The sequence below is a fragment of the Colossoma macropomum genome, unplaced genomic scaffold, assembly GCF_904425465.1.
Source record: "Colossoma macropomum unplaced genomic scaffold, Colossoma_macropomum, whole genome shotgun sequence".
NCBI classification, from domain to species: Eukaryota; Metazoa; Chordata; class Actinopteri; order Characiformes; family Serrasalmidae; genus Colossoma; species Colossoma macropomum.
Window position 1 is genome coordinate 35769085 of NW_023494789.1, and position 17980 is coordinate 35787064.

General features: G+C 38.7%; 1 protein-coding gene across 1 annotated transcript in view; it reads right to left on the reverse strand.

Annotated features, from left to right (window-relative positions):
• cfap20dc (CFAP20 domain containing) overlaps window positions 1-17275 on the reverse strand; it is a 38255-nt gene extending 20980 nt beyond the window's left edge. The window contains exons 1-11 of the mRNA XM_036571150.1: window positions 16789-17275; window positions 16628-16674; window positions 16432-16521; window positions 15675-15768; window positions 15290-15362; window positions 14761-14875; window positions 13145-13298; window positions 12735-12881; window positions 9874-10053; window positions 8577-8690; window positions 8155-8286 (exon numbers count right to left, since the gene is read on the reverse strand). Coding sequence (XP_036427043.1) covers window positions 8155-8286; window positions 8577-8690; window positions 9874-10053; window positions 12735-12881; window positions 13145-13298; window positions 14761-14875; window positions 15290-15362; window positions 15675-15768; window positions 16432-16521; window positions 16628-16648 — 1120 coding nt within the window. The 5' untranslated portion in view covers window positions 16649-16674; window positions 16789-17275. The remainder of the gene's footprint in view (window positions 1-8154; window positions 8287-8576; window positions 8691-9873; window positions 10054-12734; window positions 12882-13144; window positions 13299-14760; window positions 14876-15289; window positions 15363-15674; window positions 15769-16431; window positions 16522-16627; window positions 16675-16788) is intronic.
• Window positions 17276-17980: the final 705 nt, after the last annotated feature.

Genomic DNA, 17980 nt, shown 5'->3' on the forward strand with positions numbered 1-17980 from the left:
AAACAATGAAGGCAAAGCTTTTTATTATATATTTAATATTTAGTTTTTCTGAGGTTTGCGACCAAGCTGGACTGCACCAGGAAAACAGTAGTGCCACATTTAAAATAAGGATATGAAAGTCTTGGAGTAGAGTTATTTTGTCTTTTTAATTCAATGTTTTCCAAAACTATTCAAGTAGGAAAAAAGACAAATCAAACAATTAGTTAAAAAAATAATAAGATACAAGCAGAATGAGCTGAAATCCAACCACTTACTTTTTTATGCAGTCTCTATTAATTGTTGTTGTGTGCAGGCTCTCTGTAATTAGTCTAAATCTGTCTCTTCTGTTTTTGTGCCATGCAAATGTTAAGTGATGTGGAAGTAGTAGTGGGCAGTATGGCCAAAAACTTGTAGCATGGTATAATTACAATTTCTAACAGTTGTGGCATATAAAAAAAACATTTTAGATGCTTAAGTGGCTTATTATTTGAGGATGCCCCTTCTCTTTTAACCTGAACCATGTGCACCTATGTCAGTACTGCTTTCTGGCAAAAACAGTACTAAATGTTGAGTCATATCTCAATTTGGCTCAAGATGGCTTTTTATTTGGCAGCTTTTTTTTCAAAACCTGAATGTAACTGCTTAAGGTGGAACTGTAAATCTGAATAAGAAGCCAGCTTTAGCTCAATCAAATTACTCAAGTTATTTGTCGCATACGTGTGTCCTATATCCTCATGCTTCTGACCTTCAGACACTTCTGGAATTTGGAAAATATAACATTCATGTTATCAGTACTAGATTGTCTATGACCTGCGGCGCAGATGAGGCAGGCAGACTATAATGCTGTCTGATGCAGCTGACAGATTTAGGAGGCTTCTCAGCCAGGCCTTATTAGTGTGGTGTCCATGTTAGGCTAAGGCTAACCCCAAAAGACTGGCCAATCCTTTACTCCTTTGAAAACAAAGTGGACTACTTCAGATGGAACGGTCTAGACAGTGGGAGCTGATCGTGGGACTACTGTGTTTATCTTTACTTTAAGCATGACTGAAACATTCCTGACTCAGCCACTCAGAGGCTCTTTAAAAGAGGCCAACATTAGCATGGTTTGCACTGCTTGTCCATGGCATTCATTATCTGTGTGCATTTGTGGCATACCGCTATAATGGTTATGACGAAACTCATAGCTGAGGAAGAATCAGGACCGGTATACTAGTTTATCCACTGCTATGTGGAAATACTATATACACTCATGACAGACTCAGAAATACTGTCATATTTTCCATTCCTACATGAAGGTCTCTTAAAATACAGAAATATAGATTTACAGTAGCTCGGAAAACATGTAGCAAGTAAAGGTTAGATAATCACAAGTCTTAAAGGTGTGTTCTTGAAATGATTGAAAAAAGGAATCAACTGAATAAAATTTATACTACTGTGGATCAAAAAAGGGGTCAAATAGCTATATTTGCAAAATTATGTACCTAAAAGCTGTTTAAACATTTGAATAGGAGAACTTCTACCCATATGGAAAAAATTATATTCCAAATGTATTTATCAAATATATTTTTGTAATGTAAGAAAATGTATTTGCTAAACATATTTTAAAAAGGCATTTATTTGTATTTGTTATTATATTTTTTAATTGTATATAGTTTTGTATGTATTTCAAATAAACAAGGAATCAAATCACAACTGCATTTTCACAGAGTATCAATACCTACAACTAGAGCTGGACGATATGGCCAGAAATGTTATCACGATAAACAAAATTCATATCGTTCGATATCGATACATATCGCGATAAATGTCAAATCATTTTTTTTTTTAAGTTTGAAGGCTGATTTTTGCTCCTGGGTGGTTAACTGCTGTTTTAAACTATCCTTTATGGTCTGAACACAACAAACATTAGCCAAACAGTGGAACATTTCACAAATCTGTCATGGGAGAGTGGGAGAAAGTGTCTGGTGAGCTGTTTTTAACAGCTGGAAAAGCACGGCTATTTTGTAATAGTCATAATTTAAGAAAGAAAACAGATTATTTTTAGCTGGTGCCGAGCGCTCGGCTACCCCACTACAAATGACATCACAGTATTCAAACACCAGCTAGCGACGACTGGATTTCTCTATACTATCGTAGTAGTTTAAGGGGTGAACCGCAAAATATCAACACCAGACAAACGGAGTCGTCCTTTTAGGTACGTTTAAACTGAAAGCAGTGCTTTTGTGTCGTGTTTGATCTACAGTATCATCAATTCTCCGTGCTGTGTGAGTGACTGTGCGCTGCTTCAAGTTAGCCAGCTGCTAAAAACAGCTAGCCTGGAAAGATAGCGCTCTCCCGCTCTCCAATGCCTCAGCTTCCTCAGTTTACTTTCGTATAAATCAGGGCTGTAACTCACATGAACCCACTTCTTTCTTTCACTTTCGTTGCTTGGGAATGCACTAATACTAAATTATGACCGTCCGAGAGCTGCAACAGCGCTGCGTGAGGATTGTGATTGTGATTTAACGCTGCTAAAGCTGGTTAGGATGTACAGAAAGAGGTGAGTTCACTGTAGGACAGTACAGTTACACCACTGATCTCGTCATTCACACTCGGTCACAGGAGAACAGATCGCCGGTCGCTCCACTCAAACAGGGAATGTATAACTCCGCGTTTCAGCCGTTGCTAAAGACTCATCTTACTCGTGGCCCCCTCCCTCTCTAATCATGTCGAAAAACTCGGAAGTGCGCCCTCTCCTGGCAACAGCTGAGTAGTGTCGCTTTCCTTGCAGTAGAAAACGCAACCAAGGCTTTCGCTGAACGTGGAAGTGTGAGAATGGTGTATTATATCGAACATTTATCGAACATGTTGTATCGCTCTATCGAGGAAAAGTTATATCGCGATAATTATCATTATCGTTTTACCGCCCAGCCCTACCTACAACACTCGCTTTTGCTGTGCTAAAGGTTCATTGGCTAATAATTAAAAGTAAGATACTGGAATACAAATTAATTTCAAAAGGTGTCTAAACAGTGCATTGGGTAAGTATTTTGGCTACTTTCATACATTTTCAAATGTATTTTGTAAACACATTTAGATGGGTATCTTAAATAAAACAGCACCAACAGACTCAAACATATGAAATGTTTCTTGTGGGTTTTTGTTGAAACACAGGGCCAAAGCCTAAAATTTGACCTAAGGCAACAGATCGCAGTGCTCAGCCTGAGAACATTAACTGCTTGTTTCTCCTTCAGGAAACTCCCTTTGACTTAATGGTACAAAGCAGATCAATAATAGAGATCTAATTACCACACATAATGTTTCATTGTTCATTTTTCATACCGAAGCTCATATTCTTTCCCTGCGTTCATTTTAATGAGCATATGCAAATAAGTGCATAATCATGATACTGCAGACTGCGATGAATGCGACGATGCTTGCCAAAAGCTGCAGATGAACGTATGCAGGCCTCTTTTTGTGCAACATTTGGTAATTGCAACATTATGCTTTAATGAATCCTTAAAATATGCCTAAATGGAAGTGAAGCATTGAAACAATTCTAATTTAGCATATTTTTTCTCCAATTCTCTGAGAAAGCAGGAGAAAAAGAAAAAAAAACAGCATTAGCTATTAGTGTGTAAGTGTGTGTGCGATGGAGGGGGGGTGCTCTGTGGCTTTCCCGCTGGCACACAAACAACATCATTAGTAGATGGGGAGCAATGCCGCAGCAAGATCATAATTCAAATCCAGCTATATGGCAGCCTGTGGGGTCTGTGTGCCCTCATATTAAAGAGAAAAGACACCCATAGAGCGGGGAGCCAAAGACACCACCGAGACCAAGATGATGAATACAGCTGGTTCCCAGAAAGTGTGTGGGGGTGCAGTGGGTTGATCTATTTCAAACAACATGCCATGCTTTAGTATATCTATGGGAGTATATGTGAACTTAACATATTTCACCTTGAGTGAAGTGGTAAGGGCACACAGGAACCTGTTGAAACCTTTCAACTTGGTCTTAAGAAGTCCTCCTGTTTGCAGTACCAAACTTATGTGATCCAAGGTGCATGTCCAAAAGTATCCAGACACCCCTTCTAATTAGTGAATTGAGCTACTTTAAGGTACACTCACTCCTAACAGAGGTATTCAAATGCAAACACACAGCTTGAATGATCTCAGTGAAAAAGAACTGCCAACAGAATGGGATGTTCTGTAGCCTAAGGTTCTCATGCGCAACACCAAGTGTCAGCTAGAGGGGTAGGGGTATAAAGCATACATACATTAGTTATTGTAGACATACATGCAGTTTGTTTGCAGTGAAATTTTCTGAAAATATTTCAAATCAAATGCTTACTGTCAATGTTATCAGCTTGGCTATCTGCTGAAACTCAAGATAATGCATAATTTCTTTCATTTTTCATACCAATCTAAACATGCCTTTTTCAGATACCTACAGTAAGCTATGTGGATAATGAGTTTCAATATCTATGTATTCAAATAGCTACATTTAGTCCCATGAAATATTGGATCAGTTATCCTTAGATTAGTTTATATTAGTGATAAAGTAAACTCTAACACAGATATTTACACACATATTTACACAATTATGGCCACAGCCCATAAATTGTGTATTTTACAGGAAAATGCAGTACACCTCAGCATTTTCATTATGTCTGCATATAGTGAGAACATGCCTACATTTTGCCCATAAGTAAAATGTACTTTGCGAGTACCAGTATGGTGACTAAGTGGCTTCACTTTGCTGTGTATATTGTGACATCATCGTCAATCCAGTTCTCCATATATATCTATGGTATGAAGCCCACCAGCATTGAAATGTGGAGGAGCTAAGCTGCGTTTTCTGGAGTGATAGATCACCATCAAACGAGTTAGAGCACTGTTTGTGACCCAGAACCAATCATCCAACATCAGTACATGACCTTACTACTGCTTTTCTGGCAGAATGCAATCAAACTTTCACAGGAGTGTTTCAACATCTAGAGTAAAGCCTTCCCAGAAGAGAAGAGAGAGGCTGTTGCTGCATCAAAGGGGGAACAAACTCCCTAGTAATACCTTGATTACTCAAGAAACTCTGATAATGAGCAGAAATCTACAAACTTCTGGACATAGAGTGTATGTATTGGTGCACCCTCAAAAAGAAATGCTCACCTGCGAGTATTAAACTGAGGGCAAGATCTGTATGGTTTCCCTCTTGCTCATTCCCAGAAGATAAATGCACACCAGAGAAGCTGGGGTGCATAAATGTCCACATTCAACATACTAAAATGTGCCAGCAAGTGGAACTGGAGATTTCTGTGAGCTGTTTTGCTTTCTATCTACCATCATGTGGTGTTTTTTGGATGCATTTTGGATGCATGTGATAGTTTCTGCATGCACACACATTCAGAACAGAATTCAGATCACTAAGGGCTTACTAAAGCACCTAATAATGAGAGGCTGTGCTTTACAGTGATTTTAGTAAAACCCTCTTACCCATGATCAAATAAGTGATAAATTAACTGGCTTATTGCTCTTATGAAAGGTCAGACAACAATGCCAGGCTACAATAGAAGTACGAATATAAGTGCAAAATATGACAACAAAGGACCCTTATGGTTGAAGACTTGTGCAGCTAATGACTTGTATAACTAAACGTGTAATTTAACCAGATGTATTCAAACTTCGTATGTGACTGTATATATACATATTAATAGACCTGATTTAATTTGCAGTGGTTAATGATTATTCATAGTCAGTACACCTAAATCAGACAGTGACATTAGATAATAGACCGTCTGATAAAAGTGCGTTTAATACACCCTGATTATAATCCGTCTCTGATGACTAGCCCATACAACCAATGCTTGATTGAAAAGAGCTCCAATGACTGAAAGAGAGACCGTATAAATGTTTTCCCTAAAACTTTTGCTCTTTCTCATTACCTCAAAGGGCCATGTTTTTTTTTAATTCAAGTGTTCTGTGGTTTAACACAATAAATGAAAGACCCCCGATAGACGTCTTCCCTTTGTTGGCAGTGCCGTCCCTAAGAGATTGAATGTCAAAGTGTAGTAAGTTAACAATCCTCTCCAGCAGAGAGGGACTAGCTCTAGCTCCCTTCAGCCGGGAAGAGAAAGTTCATTAGCGATAATAGGACATTAAGTATACTGTGTGGGTCAGAGAGAAGTCTCAGGGGTTCAGGCCAGCATGCACTGTTGGCAATTAGAAAAGGTGATTACAATGTAAGTCTTTTCAAAAACGTGCCGTGAATCTAAATCTGCAAAGCCCTTTTGAGGAGCTGGAGTTAATGCTACACTTGAGAAGCACTTTGCAAGCGTGTGTGGTTTAATTAGGTGGCCACTACTGAAAAGGTGAGGATGGGTAGCGCCTAGATAGATCATTTTGAGAATTCTCATTATGACATGGGCCTTGATATTGCATGTGTGAAGCATTATGTCTTTACACAATGTGCTTTTATGAACGGCAACATCATAATGGCGTACCATGACCTTCATTTGTCTTTCGCTGTGTAAGTAACTGTCAATTATAGTTCCAGGCTCACAATGGCTGTTCTGTGCACAGTGTCACAACCCTGCACCTTTTTTCACAGATGACATTGTTATCACTGTAATAAAGAGAGGTCTGTCAGGATACACATACCACTAGCAGAACCAAAATTACTTGCCTAATGAGGTCTTTTTGTTTATCGACAGCTTTGTTTATTTTTGAGGTTGTGATGAGAGAAGGCCAAATACTTAAAAGAATTATTTGTACTATTGTACTTCTAAAATCAATATTTTCTTCTTGAAAAACAGTAATAACAAGAGCCCTAGCAAAATTAGCAGACATTATAACAATGTAGCAGCCAATATGTAGCAGCAATTATGCTTTGAATTAGTTCAGAAATGGCCAATAGTGGATTCAAGACTCAATGAATTTATCAATCCATGTTAATTAGCACATATACTTAGGATTTTGGATGAACACAGGCTAACTACACTGGAGAATAGACCTGTGTCACAATGCTAGTACATCAGATATGATGGCCTTTAATATTTGGGCAAAAAATGCTTGCTTGTCTTTTATTCTATTCTTCTCCTTCCTTATCAACATAAATTAGCAAAGAACTTGGAGATTTCATCATCTATGGTACATGATATCATTAAAAAATTCAGAGAATCTCAAGAAATATCTGTATGCAAGAGACAAGGTACCCAAGGTACCCGAAACCCAATACTGGCTGGCCGAGATTTTCGGGCCCTCAGATGGCAAGACATGAAAAAAGGAAATCACTGCATGGGCTCAGGCACCTTTCCAAAACCACTGTCTGTCAACACGGTTTGTTGCTGCGTCCACAAATTCAAGTTAAAACTCTACCATGCAAGAGAAGAAACTATATATAAGGAGGATGCAGAAACACTGCTGCCTTCTCTGGGCCGGAGCTCATTTATGATGGACTTAATTGGAAAAGTCTCCTGTGGTCCAACAAATTAAAATTCGAAATTCTTTTTGGAAATCATACGGTGTTTCCTTCAGGCTAAAGAGGAGAGGGACCATCCGGTTCTGGAGCAACATAAGCTGCCATCCAAATGACTTCTTTTTCAGGAAAGGCCTTACATATTTCAGCAAGACAATACCAAACCACATTCTGCACATATTACAATAGCATGGTGCCGTAGGAAAGGAGTCCATGAGCTAAGCTGGCCTGCCAGCAGTCCAGACTTGTCAACCATTGACAGCATTTGGCGCATTATGAAATTAAAACATACAACAAAGGAGACCCCGAACTGTTGAGCAGCTGAAATTCTATATCAGACAAGAATGGGAAAACATTTTACTTTCAAAACTACAGCAATTGGTCTCTTTAGTTCCCAAACACTAACAGAGTGTCTAAGTGTAAAAAAAGAGGTGATGCAACACAGTGGTAAACATGTCCCCGTCCCAACTTTTTTTAAACATATTGCTGGTTTCAAACTCAAGATGGGTATATATTTTTCAACAAACAAAACCGTACCTTAAAATATGCAGAAGATTGCTTTCTGTGAAGTATTTGTTCTCAATTTTCTTTTTATTTTCACTTAGAAAATCAAGTAATCTGATCAGGGGCGCTCAAACTTTTGCATACAACTGTATCCATCTTTTTCAGAAATGGAGGCAACATGTATCAAATGATACATGTTATCAATATTTTTACCTACTCACCTGGTATATATTGATCTGAAGGTGGATCTTGCTGTACAATGCTGGAACAACCAGGCTGTACTAGATGCTGTGAAGCCCTTTGAGAGGACTCTTCTCCCTCTTGGCTTGGATAAGGTATGTCTCCATTATTCCCTTAGAACACCAGAGGAGACACAACCTTTTTTTCATATGTACCTTCTATTTTTTTATTTTATTAACATTTAAAAGAGAACAAAAAGCTATAATAAACAAAAACATCAATTATGTTGGGTGAGGTGCTCAGCGAGTGAACACAAGTACAAACTGATTGAATAATAGCCTGAATGAAAAAGTGATTTACACAACATTCCCTTAGCACCCTCAGCTGAAGCGGTTGCTTTGAGAATGGAATAATAGTATCATGATTATCTTTCATTAATATAAAGTGAAAATTGGATCCTTACGTGTCACTGAACTCTCCCTTCCAGCACTGTGAATCTGTTGTGGTCTCCTAGACCTCGTCCTCTCGGAAGACGCCCTCTCAGTTGGTGGTCGTGGCTGCAAATTCCCACTTCTGCCTGTGATCGTGAATGCATATGAATAAATAAAGACTTTATTAACTTTAGATTATTTAGAGTTATTTTCTGCGTCACATTTACAGTGACACCCAACAGCAGTGTTAAAGTTTCTCTGCAGAACTAAATTTAACTTTTAGAAGTTCATGGATAAAATGTTGTCAACAACTTTTTGACATTTAATAGCTAAAAAAAAATAGTGTGTCCAACTTTTGCCTTTATTACAGCTCCCATTTTTTCAGGAGACTTGCTTCCATTTTATTCAAAGAAATCTGGAGGGATGTTTTCACCTCTAAAGTTCAGTTTTAGGAGTTGGTTGCATTTTTTGCTTCTCGCAATCCAAGTAATCCCAAACACATTCAACACTGTTGAGGCCTGGACTCTGGGGTGGATAATCCATTGTTCTGAGAACACCAGCAGCTTCTTTGTTTGATTTGCAAATGTTCTTTTTTGTCCATTTGCAGTAACAGGTTCTTGACAGCTGCACATCCTTTCAGATCCATAGTGTTCAATTGTTCTCTCACAGTGGAAGGATGAACAGAAACACCTGTAGATTTTTTTCAGATCTGAAGCAAGAGTGGAGCTTGATTTTCTCCTCTCTCTCAAAGATGAAGTACTTTCCATTTGAGGGAGACCGTTTTGGTGGTCTACCAGGTCTTGCAAGGTTGTTAGGAGTCCCATTTTCTCTGTATCTCTTGATCATTTTCTAAACTCCAGTTAAAAGATGGAGTTCAAAAAATATGTCAAAAAACAAGAGTTTGCCAAACTGGAATACAAAAAATGCAGGGACACTTCTTTTAATCCTTTTTTAAACTTCATTTTCAGAAACTCTGTTGTTTCACACATTTTCCTTTGACTTCCTCCCCTTTCTTAAAATAATGGTTTCTGACGTTTGTACAGTAATGTCAAAAAAAAATTATTATTATTTATTATTATTACTTTTCTTAAACAAACTATTTCAGATTATGTCAACACACACTATACTAGGACTTCGAAGCACAGTATGTGTAAGTACCAGTTGCTATAAGATGCAGCTCAGTTCTGCAAAGAAAACTATAAGCTCATGAGCTTAATTCCCAGGTGTGGGCTTTAACGGATTTGGAACGTCTACCAGAAGGATTAGGGGATACCGATACCCCAGTGTATATAAGTGTATATTTGTTATATGCAATGTGTTTGCATTTACCTGACAGTACACTGATGCTTGGGTCAGTCCTAGCTTTGGGATCTGCTATATTTACTGAAGAACTGCTCTTTCTTGCCGTGAGTGGAGGGCGACCTGCAACCTTTGATCCAAAAGCAATATGGGAGCTGTCCTGGGTTTTAGGACCTCGAGCAGTGACTGCTCTGCCAGTGCCTGCCTGCTCTAGCAGTAAGACAGACACAAAACAATTGTTATGCATGCATCATAAATGTCAAATAAATTTTTATATAAAAGGTCTGAGGCGATGCTGAGGCAGCGCATCAAATCTGATATTTTCTCACATCCAGTACAGATCTGATCTTTTCCTTGAAGTCTGAACAGTGAAAAGTTCACAGCAAACAAGATGTTTGCAGTTCCGATTCGAACCACCTTAAAATATTATGAAGTATTTTTTTAAGAAATCATTATTTTATCAGGGAAAGTGCAGAGAATATATGCTTGAGTGCATGCATCCTTTGGCAAGCTGTTTGAGTTTGTTCAAGGGTACAAAGGCAGTGGCTTGCAGCCCCCCAATACAATGCCAAATATCAGTGTCATTTACTGAGAAACAAACCCACAACCTTCCAGCTACTGATCAGTAGCCCTGATTAGTCCATTGTCTTAACATATATGTTATATAACAAGCTTGACACTGTTACAATAGAAGATCCCTTTTTGGTGCTATATAGAATCCTTTTTTATATTTTTATAGAACACCTTCTCCATCAAGCTGAAGGACCCTTTCTCTGTGCAAAGAACCCATTAATTATGTAAAGGGTTCTTTGAATGTTCGTAGTTCTATATAGACCCATTTTTTACTAAAGAAGCCTTAAAGAACCATTTTTTTTAAAGATAGCCTTTGAGTATTTAGTAAAATCTGAATATGTAAGCTGTACACACCTAACAATGTTGATAATTCACTGTATGTAAAATTGACTATAGCAAACAATAAGAAAAGTAGGCTTCAAGTATAAAATAATAATATACAATGAGATGACTGGAAGAAGATGACTGAAGATTCGAGACTGGTGGAGGAAACATCAACAACCTTTGATGTATGGATCACACAACACTCATAGTGGAAAATCAGGAAGACCTGAAGGCCTTCATAAGGAAAGTCAAAAGATGGGAGCTCAGTATGAAGAAAACAAAGGTTATGACAATGAGAAAGACCACTAACTTTATCACTGATGCTGAACACGTAGAAGTGGTGGACAGCTTTTGCCTACTTGGATCAATTATTCACAACAAAAGATCCAGCAGTCAAGAAACAAGACACAGATCAGCAGAACAAGGATGAAGTAAACATGTGTAATGATGTGTCCAGGCTATGGTCTTTTCTCTGGTTCTTTATAGATGTGACAGCTGGACAACTAAAAATCAGGACTGATGCCTTTGAACTTTGGTGTGGCGAAGACTTTTGAGAGTACCCAGGACAGCAAAGCAAACAAACAAATGGATCCTTTACCAAATCAAACCTCACATCTTACTTGAAGCCCAAACTGAAGCCTCCTATTTTGGACAAATTACAAGATTGACCAGTTCATTGGAAAAGAAAATTATGCTTGGAACAGCTGAAGACAGGATATTCTGGGGAAACATTATATATACGGTGACCAAGAGCTGGAATTGACTTGATGGTAGAGTTGAAAGATTAACCGTTTTTATACCGAGATCACAATTTGAAAGAGTGCAATTTTCAAATTGCAATTTAAGTATAGCCTACATTATTAACAACATTGATTAAAGATCTTGTGAACACTGTGTAAAGGAGTTATGGTAATTAGAAGCAGCCAAACTGCAATGTCCTGTGACATCACAACCACAACTAACTGGTCAGCCACAATTCATTCAGCGTTCAAGCTTCAATCCAGAAAAAGTGGATTTGCTGTTCTTTTTGGCCAAAATAACAGGCCTGTCTTAGGACAATGACAGGATAATAATTACTGTAATAGTGGACTTGACCATTTGTTGGATTTGAAGCAGCACAATATTTTCACTTGGTTCAGACAGCAATATTGCCTAAATAAGGCAAAGGAATAAGGTCACGGCGACCTGGCAGCTGAACACAAAATACTGCCAAGTGTCATAGCAATTTAGCAGCCAGACCAATTTCCAAGGCTACAAGCTGTGAGAATCACATGAATACGGCACAAAATGTTGTGATACACAGTTGCTAAGAAACAGCTATCCTTTTCCTGAACTTCAGTAGTCCAAACACACTTTGCATGATTGAGGAAAAAAAGAACAATTGAAGTACATCTAGTCATTATCTACAATATGAACAGTACTGGCACAGCTTAACGTCTCTTTCTAAAATCAGTAGCCCCTTAAAGCAAAAAGTAGCGAGCCGTTCTGAGAACAATTTTCTAGAGCCAATAATTTCAGTGAGGCAAGATGAAAGTGCTACTGCAATACTAGGGCAACAGATGCCTGCGTAAAGAGACATGTAAAGCAAAGACTCTCTCTGGTCCAATGGAGAGGACAGGTACATGACTAAAGAGACAGGATTAGAGCTCCCCCAGTGAGAAGAGGCGTGTCATCAACAAGTCGACAGACTGAAAACAGCAGGATGGTTCACTGAGAGGATCAAACCTTTCCCCAGACTGTTTAAGGGTAAACAACTACAGAACCTTATTAATGTGGTGACAGACCTGATTTGGTCCCAGGTGCTGAAATTCATTTTTACACAGGCAGATTCATTAGAAATGGAGATCTGCCTGTTTAAAAATGAACCCCTTTTTGAAAATGAATGAATCACAACCAGTGCTTTCTTCATACATAAGCAGATTGATTTTTTGATAAATAAGAAAAATATTTTGAATAAATAAGCAAATGCTTTTGCTTTCACAGCTGGCACTTACCAGATTCTGAGCTGATGGGTGCATTCCTCACTTCAACCTGTCCCAGTCTCTCCATATTCACTAGCAGTGTTACATGTTGAACATCTGGGGGAAACTGGCAGCTCTTGGGAATCTCATCCTTCGGCCCATTCCTTATGCCATAAAGATCTGGAGGGAAAGTCACATGCAAACAGTTTTTAGATATTCATTGATATACAGACTTGACAGCTATCTTGACTGAAGTGTCATAACAGCTGCGAAAAAGATGGTGATAACTGCAGAACAAATTTAGACATACTCAGAACACCATTTCTTAAAGAGCAGATAAAATTCCAGAAATGTTTGACTCTATAAATATGCAAACAAGCTGGAACTGTCAACTGGGGCCACCGCATACAGTTAGTACTGAATGTTTTGTGAGTTTTACTAGCCTCTGTCCACATGATCTGCAGGTTCAGCCCTCATGGTGAAGATGCGCTTGACCTTACAGCAGGCTGATATTACGATGCCGTCCAGAGACAGGAACACCGCCCCTCGGAACAGCTCAGCAGTGAAGGAGCCCATGTCAATACAGAGGTTACACCACTGCGTACAGTCAAAATGTTACAGTATATTTTTAACAACCTTCTAGCTTCAGACTCAGTCTAATCTAGCACATTTTAGGTAATGCTGGTAGGTATTAGGACCTGACCGATACATCAATTGGCCAGTTATATTGGTCTATATTATGATCCTCCAAATTTATTGGTATTAGCTGAAATCCTGCCAGTGAAGCAACATGTAAGGGTTAATTCTAGATACACTATATGTCCAAAGGTTTGTAGACATCTGGTCATCTAACATTTCATCCAGATTTTAGGGTATTAATAGGGAGACTGTTCGCCCCTTTGCCACAGTAGCAGTCTGTGTTCTCCAAGCCAAAAAGAAAGAGGACCATCCAGATTGTCACCAGTGTAAAGTTTAAAAAGTAGAGTCTGTCATGGTTTGGGGGTGTATTCATGCCAATGGTATGGGTAACTTGCACATCTGTGAAGGCATCATTAGTGCTGAAAGATAGAAGCAACATATGCTGCACTCTACATGACATCTTTTTCAGGGACGTCCATGCTTATTTCAACATGACAATGGTAAGCAACATTCCGCATGTGTTACAACAGCATGGCTGCATAATCAGAGAGTGCAGGTGCTAGAATGGCCTGTCTCCCACTCAAAACACGTGGCACATTATGATGCACAAAATATGACAAAGAAGGCCCCAAACGGTTACACAGCTCAAGACCTGTATAAGAGAAAAATGGCAAAAAATGATCTTTTCAAAACTGGATCAATTGGTATCTTTAGCCCCCAAATGATTATTAAATGCTGTTAAAAGGAAAGGTGATGTAACACAGAGGTAAACATGCTCCTGTCCAATCTTTTTTGGAATGTGTTGCAGGCATCACATTTGGAATGAGTGTATATTTACTGAAAAAAATCAAATATCATGTTTTTGCACTGTTTTAAATTTCATACAGGCCAAACAGAATTTACTAACCACTGCTTTCAGTTTTTATTAGCAATTCACATACTGTCCCAACTTTTTTTGGGAATCAAAACCACAACTTTAGCATTACAATAACACATTTGTACACAAGAAAACATTCCTATGAAGAGAACTGATGAAAAGGTTCTTCTTATAAATTAACAGAAGCAACAAAATTACAAAGTATTCAAAGATCTGCCTTTTTCTCTACAATGTTTTCATTATTTAAGACTTTGTGAGTTTCTGCCGTTTTATTGAATATAAGAAATTTGACAACCACATTAGACAAATTTCACAGTCACATTAGACAATCCACAGGTGACAAATGACAATCATATTAGCCAGTAAAACACCGTTCAAATAAAGTACTGAAGTACTGAAGTCTGTTTAATTTTGGACCAAAACAAATTATATCAGCTGATACTATTGGTTATCAAAATTTTTAGTTCCTTAAAATCAGTATTGATAACAAAACTGTCATATCGGTCGGCCTCTGCTAGATATGCAGCCCCTGTGAATACTCACGATGTTGCGTCTGAGGCCGGTGAGAGGTATTCGGGCATGCAGAGGGGTAGCTGAGAATTCCTTATGTACAGAGGACAGGTAGAGCCTCCTCTTCAGGTGCCCTTGATCTGTTACGCTAACAGAAGCACAGGAATGTTAACCACAGCAACTGATTTGGGAAGCAAATGGGAAGCAAGTTAAATCCGTTTCCTCTCTCGGTGTGTATGTGTGTGTGTGTGTGTGTGTGTGTGTGTGTGTGTGTGAAGGCACATCTGTGAGCGTGAGAAAAGATTCAGTCTACATGCTAATTCACCTTTCGCACCTTTTTTGCGAATCTAATTTATCTTATAGCCCATGAGAGAGGCTTGAGGGAGAGGGACTAAAATCATCTCAAAAACACGAGAACACATTACGCACTTTAGAAAAGACTCTAACAGCAGTAAAGTTAAATTAAATTACAGTTATGTAAATGCTGATGTGTCCTTAAATGGTGAAGACATTGGCTAATGAAAAGGGTGTGCACCAACCGTGCTTTTATGGTGACACTTACACAAGCTCAGTGGAGAAGTCTTTACCAAGAGGAACATTCACCTGTAGGACCAGGAACCTCTGAATCAGGACAACTAGAGAAATGAGATACACAATCTCAAACTAGGTCATGCAGAGGAAACAAACAGATACATTATTGTGAGCGAATGGGCTCTCAACAATAAGATACACGATAATAATAACTGCAAATGTGGTTTACTCCTTCTGTTCATACCCTTAAGCACTACCTTCTCCAACACAAAAGAAGACTGGACTGAAGATAAGACTGCTCATTAAAAGTTCTTGTTAGCACAGGGTTGCTTTAATCTGAGGCCAACATGTTAGCCTGATTTTGTGGATCAATCCTGAAAGAAAGAAAATGAAGTTTTTCTAATCACTGCACTTACGAGGCATCTTGCCATCCTTAGGTAGCTGCATCCTATGGGTCTGACTACTGCCTTCGAGGCTGTACACAAAACCTTTCACTTCTTTATCAAATACCTGTTTTTAAATAAGCAAACAAGACACAACACGTCCAACATTGTTTCATTACAGAGTTTGATGACTTTTTGATATGACAATGAATAAAAGGAACATAGTTGTATACAATGTAGCCTCATATTGGCCTAAAAGACTGGATTAACAAAGATCTGATTTGTGATCGGCTCAACAAAGTCATTCAGAGTGGTTTGATGTGAAATGCTCAGTTGTAGAGCTTGCAGAGTCAGAATGGTTCCAGTGGAAATAGAAACCACTACCACTACCACCACATCAGCTGTTAAAAGCTCCCACACACATAAAAAAAACATGAAATCATAACAAATACACTACCTGATGTGTGTTTTTTTACAAAAAAATTGAGAGAAGCTTTTGGTTTAAAACGTATTTTGAAATATATCGAAGGTGAAGAGTCAAGCGTTGTTCCCACTATTTTACCATTATCATCATTACATATGGAGACATACATTACATCCATGAAGGTTCACTGGTGGTTTTTGACAGTAAATGAAATGGCTATATTCCTATCACCACCACTATAAAGAAATCAAAGCCGGCAAGTTTCTCTAGAATATGCAATCAACATCAAACCACTTTGTTTAGATCTCAGCCATTGAATTATGCAGAAATTTTGAAAATTCGGTGGAATTCCCCCTTAATGCGTACTTTACTTATTGACGGCTGGCCACCACTAAGTTTCCATTTTGCTACAGGATCTTTTCCTTGTGCGCTGAATATCTCGACGATGGCACCCCCCTTGAACATACCAAAAACAAACATACAGGCTCCACTCAGTACACAGTAAACAGTAAACGTCCTCTAAGTACTCTGAGGGACGGCTTAGACACCCTCATAAGTTTACCTGATACTCGTTCTTGAACATGTTTCCAGCAGTTCCAACAGGCCGAACTAGTTCGAAAAATAAGACATTTTCAATAACGTCAACTTGGCAATGAATAAAGACGTAATATTAGTAAGCAAAGCCAGGTAAGTTATATTATTCATTTTTTTCCCACACTTCACCTTGTAGCCGTAACGTTGACGATGACTTTATTCAGACGTAGGTTAACAGTAATGGTTCACTCGAATGACTGGCGACGTAGCTAGTTAGTTAGCCAGCTAGATAACCTCACTAGAGTTCCTATAGTGGCTGTTAACATTAATTAGACGGACAAGCGGATAAGGACAAGGCTCAGTTGGCTTCCCATTCGCCAGCTTCTTGTTCGAATTTTTCTGTTCCACCTTAAATTGTGCAGCAGTTACAGTCTGGCGGTATTTAAGGTGGAACGGGAAAATTCGAACAAGACGCTGGCTAATAGGAAGCTGACTTCAACTTCGTCGGATAAGGGCGTAAGAAACACAAATGGGTCAACCCACCACAACAAGAGACTGTTTGACCGGTGCACTGGGAGATTCCTCAGTTTAACAAAATGGTCACCTCAACTTTAGCTAAAAATTAAGTAAATGTTAGCCAGCAAGAAGTGCGCGTTGACCTGAAAGCTCCCAGCGCGTCCGTAGCAACGGGGTCGAATCCATAGCGACCGGGCGCTACCAGGGAGAGGCGTGTCACACAGGAGAGCTGAAGATGGGCGTAGATTAAAACCATAGATTTATCTAGTTTATGTTTAACACAAGCTGCATTTGGCCTGAACGTGTCAGTTGTTGTTAAAACCAAAGCTAAGGAGTAACTGCTTACATTTACTCTGTCATAAGTAAAGTCATACTTTTTGTTTTCCAAATTGTTTTTATTTCTACTCAAGCTTATTTGTAAAAAAAATGTTTAAATTCCTTCTCTCCTGTTGGTGGCAGCACCTGCTCTACTGTTGATTACATCTCAGTTTTGAACTTATTTACATATACATATATTCATTATTTTTGTCCACAAAGTTTCCAAAAAGAGAATGGCACCTAACAGGCCTCAGTTCTACATGCTGGATGTGTTAAGAAGTTTCACTGAAGTTCTGTGGTGGAACTTAAGGAGTTTTCTGACCTGATGCCCATTTTCTTTTTTTCTTTCTTTTCTTGGCAAGTCTTTTTACTGCTGCTTGCATCATTACTTCACTGAAGTAAAAGCAGTTTTACTTTATTGACATTTTAGCCTGGTCTATGCATCTCGGGATACATTTAGTTTGGCTTAAATTCATATAGTAAATATATTAGCTGCAAGCAGCTTGACCCATACCACACCCACACCCACACACACACACACACATTA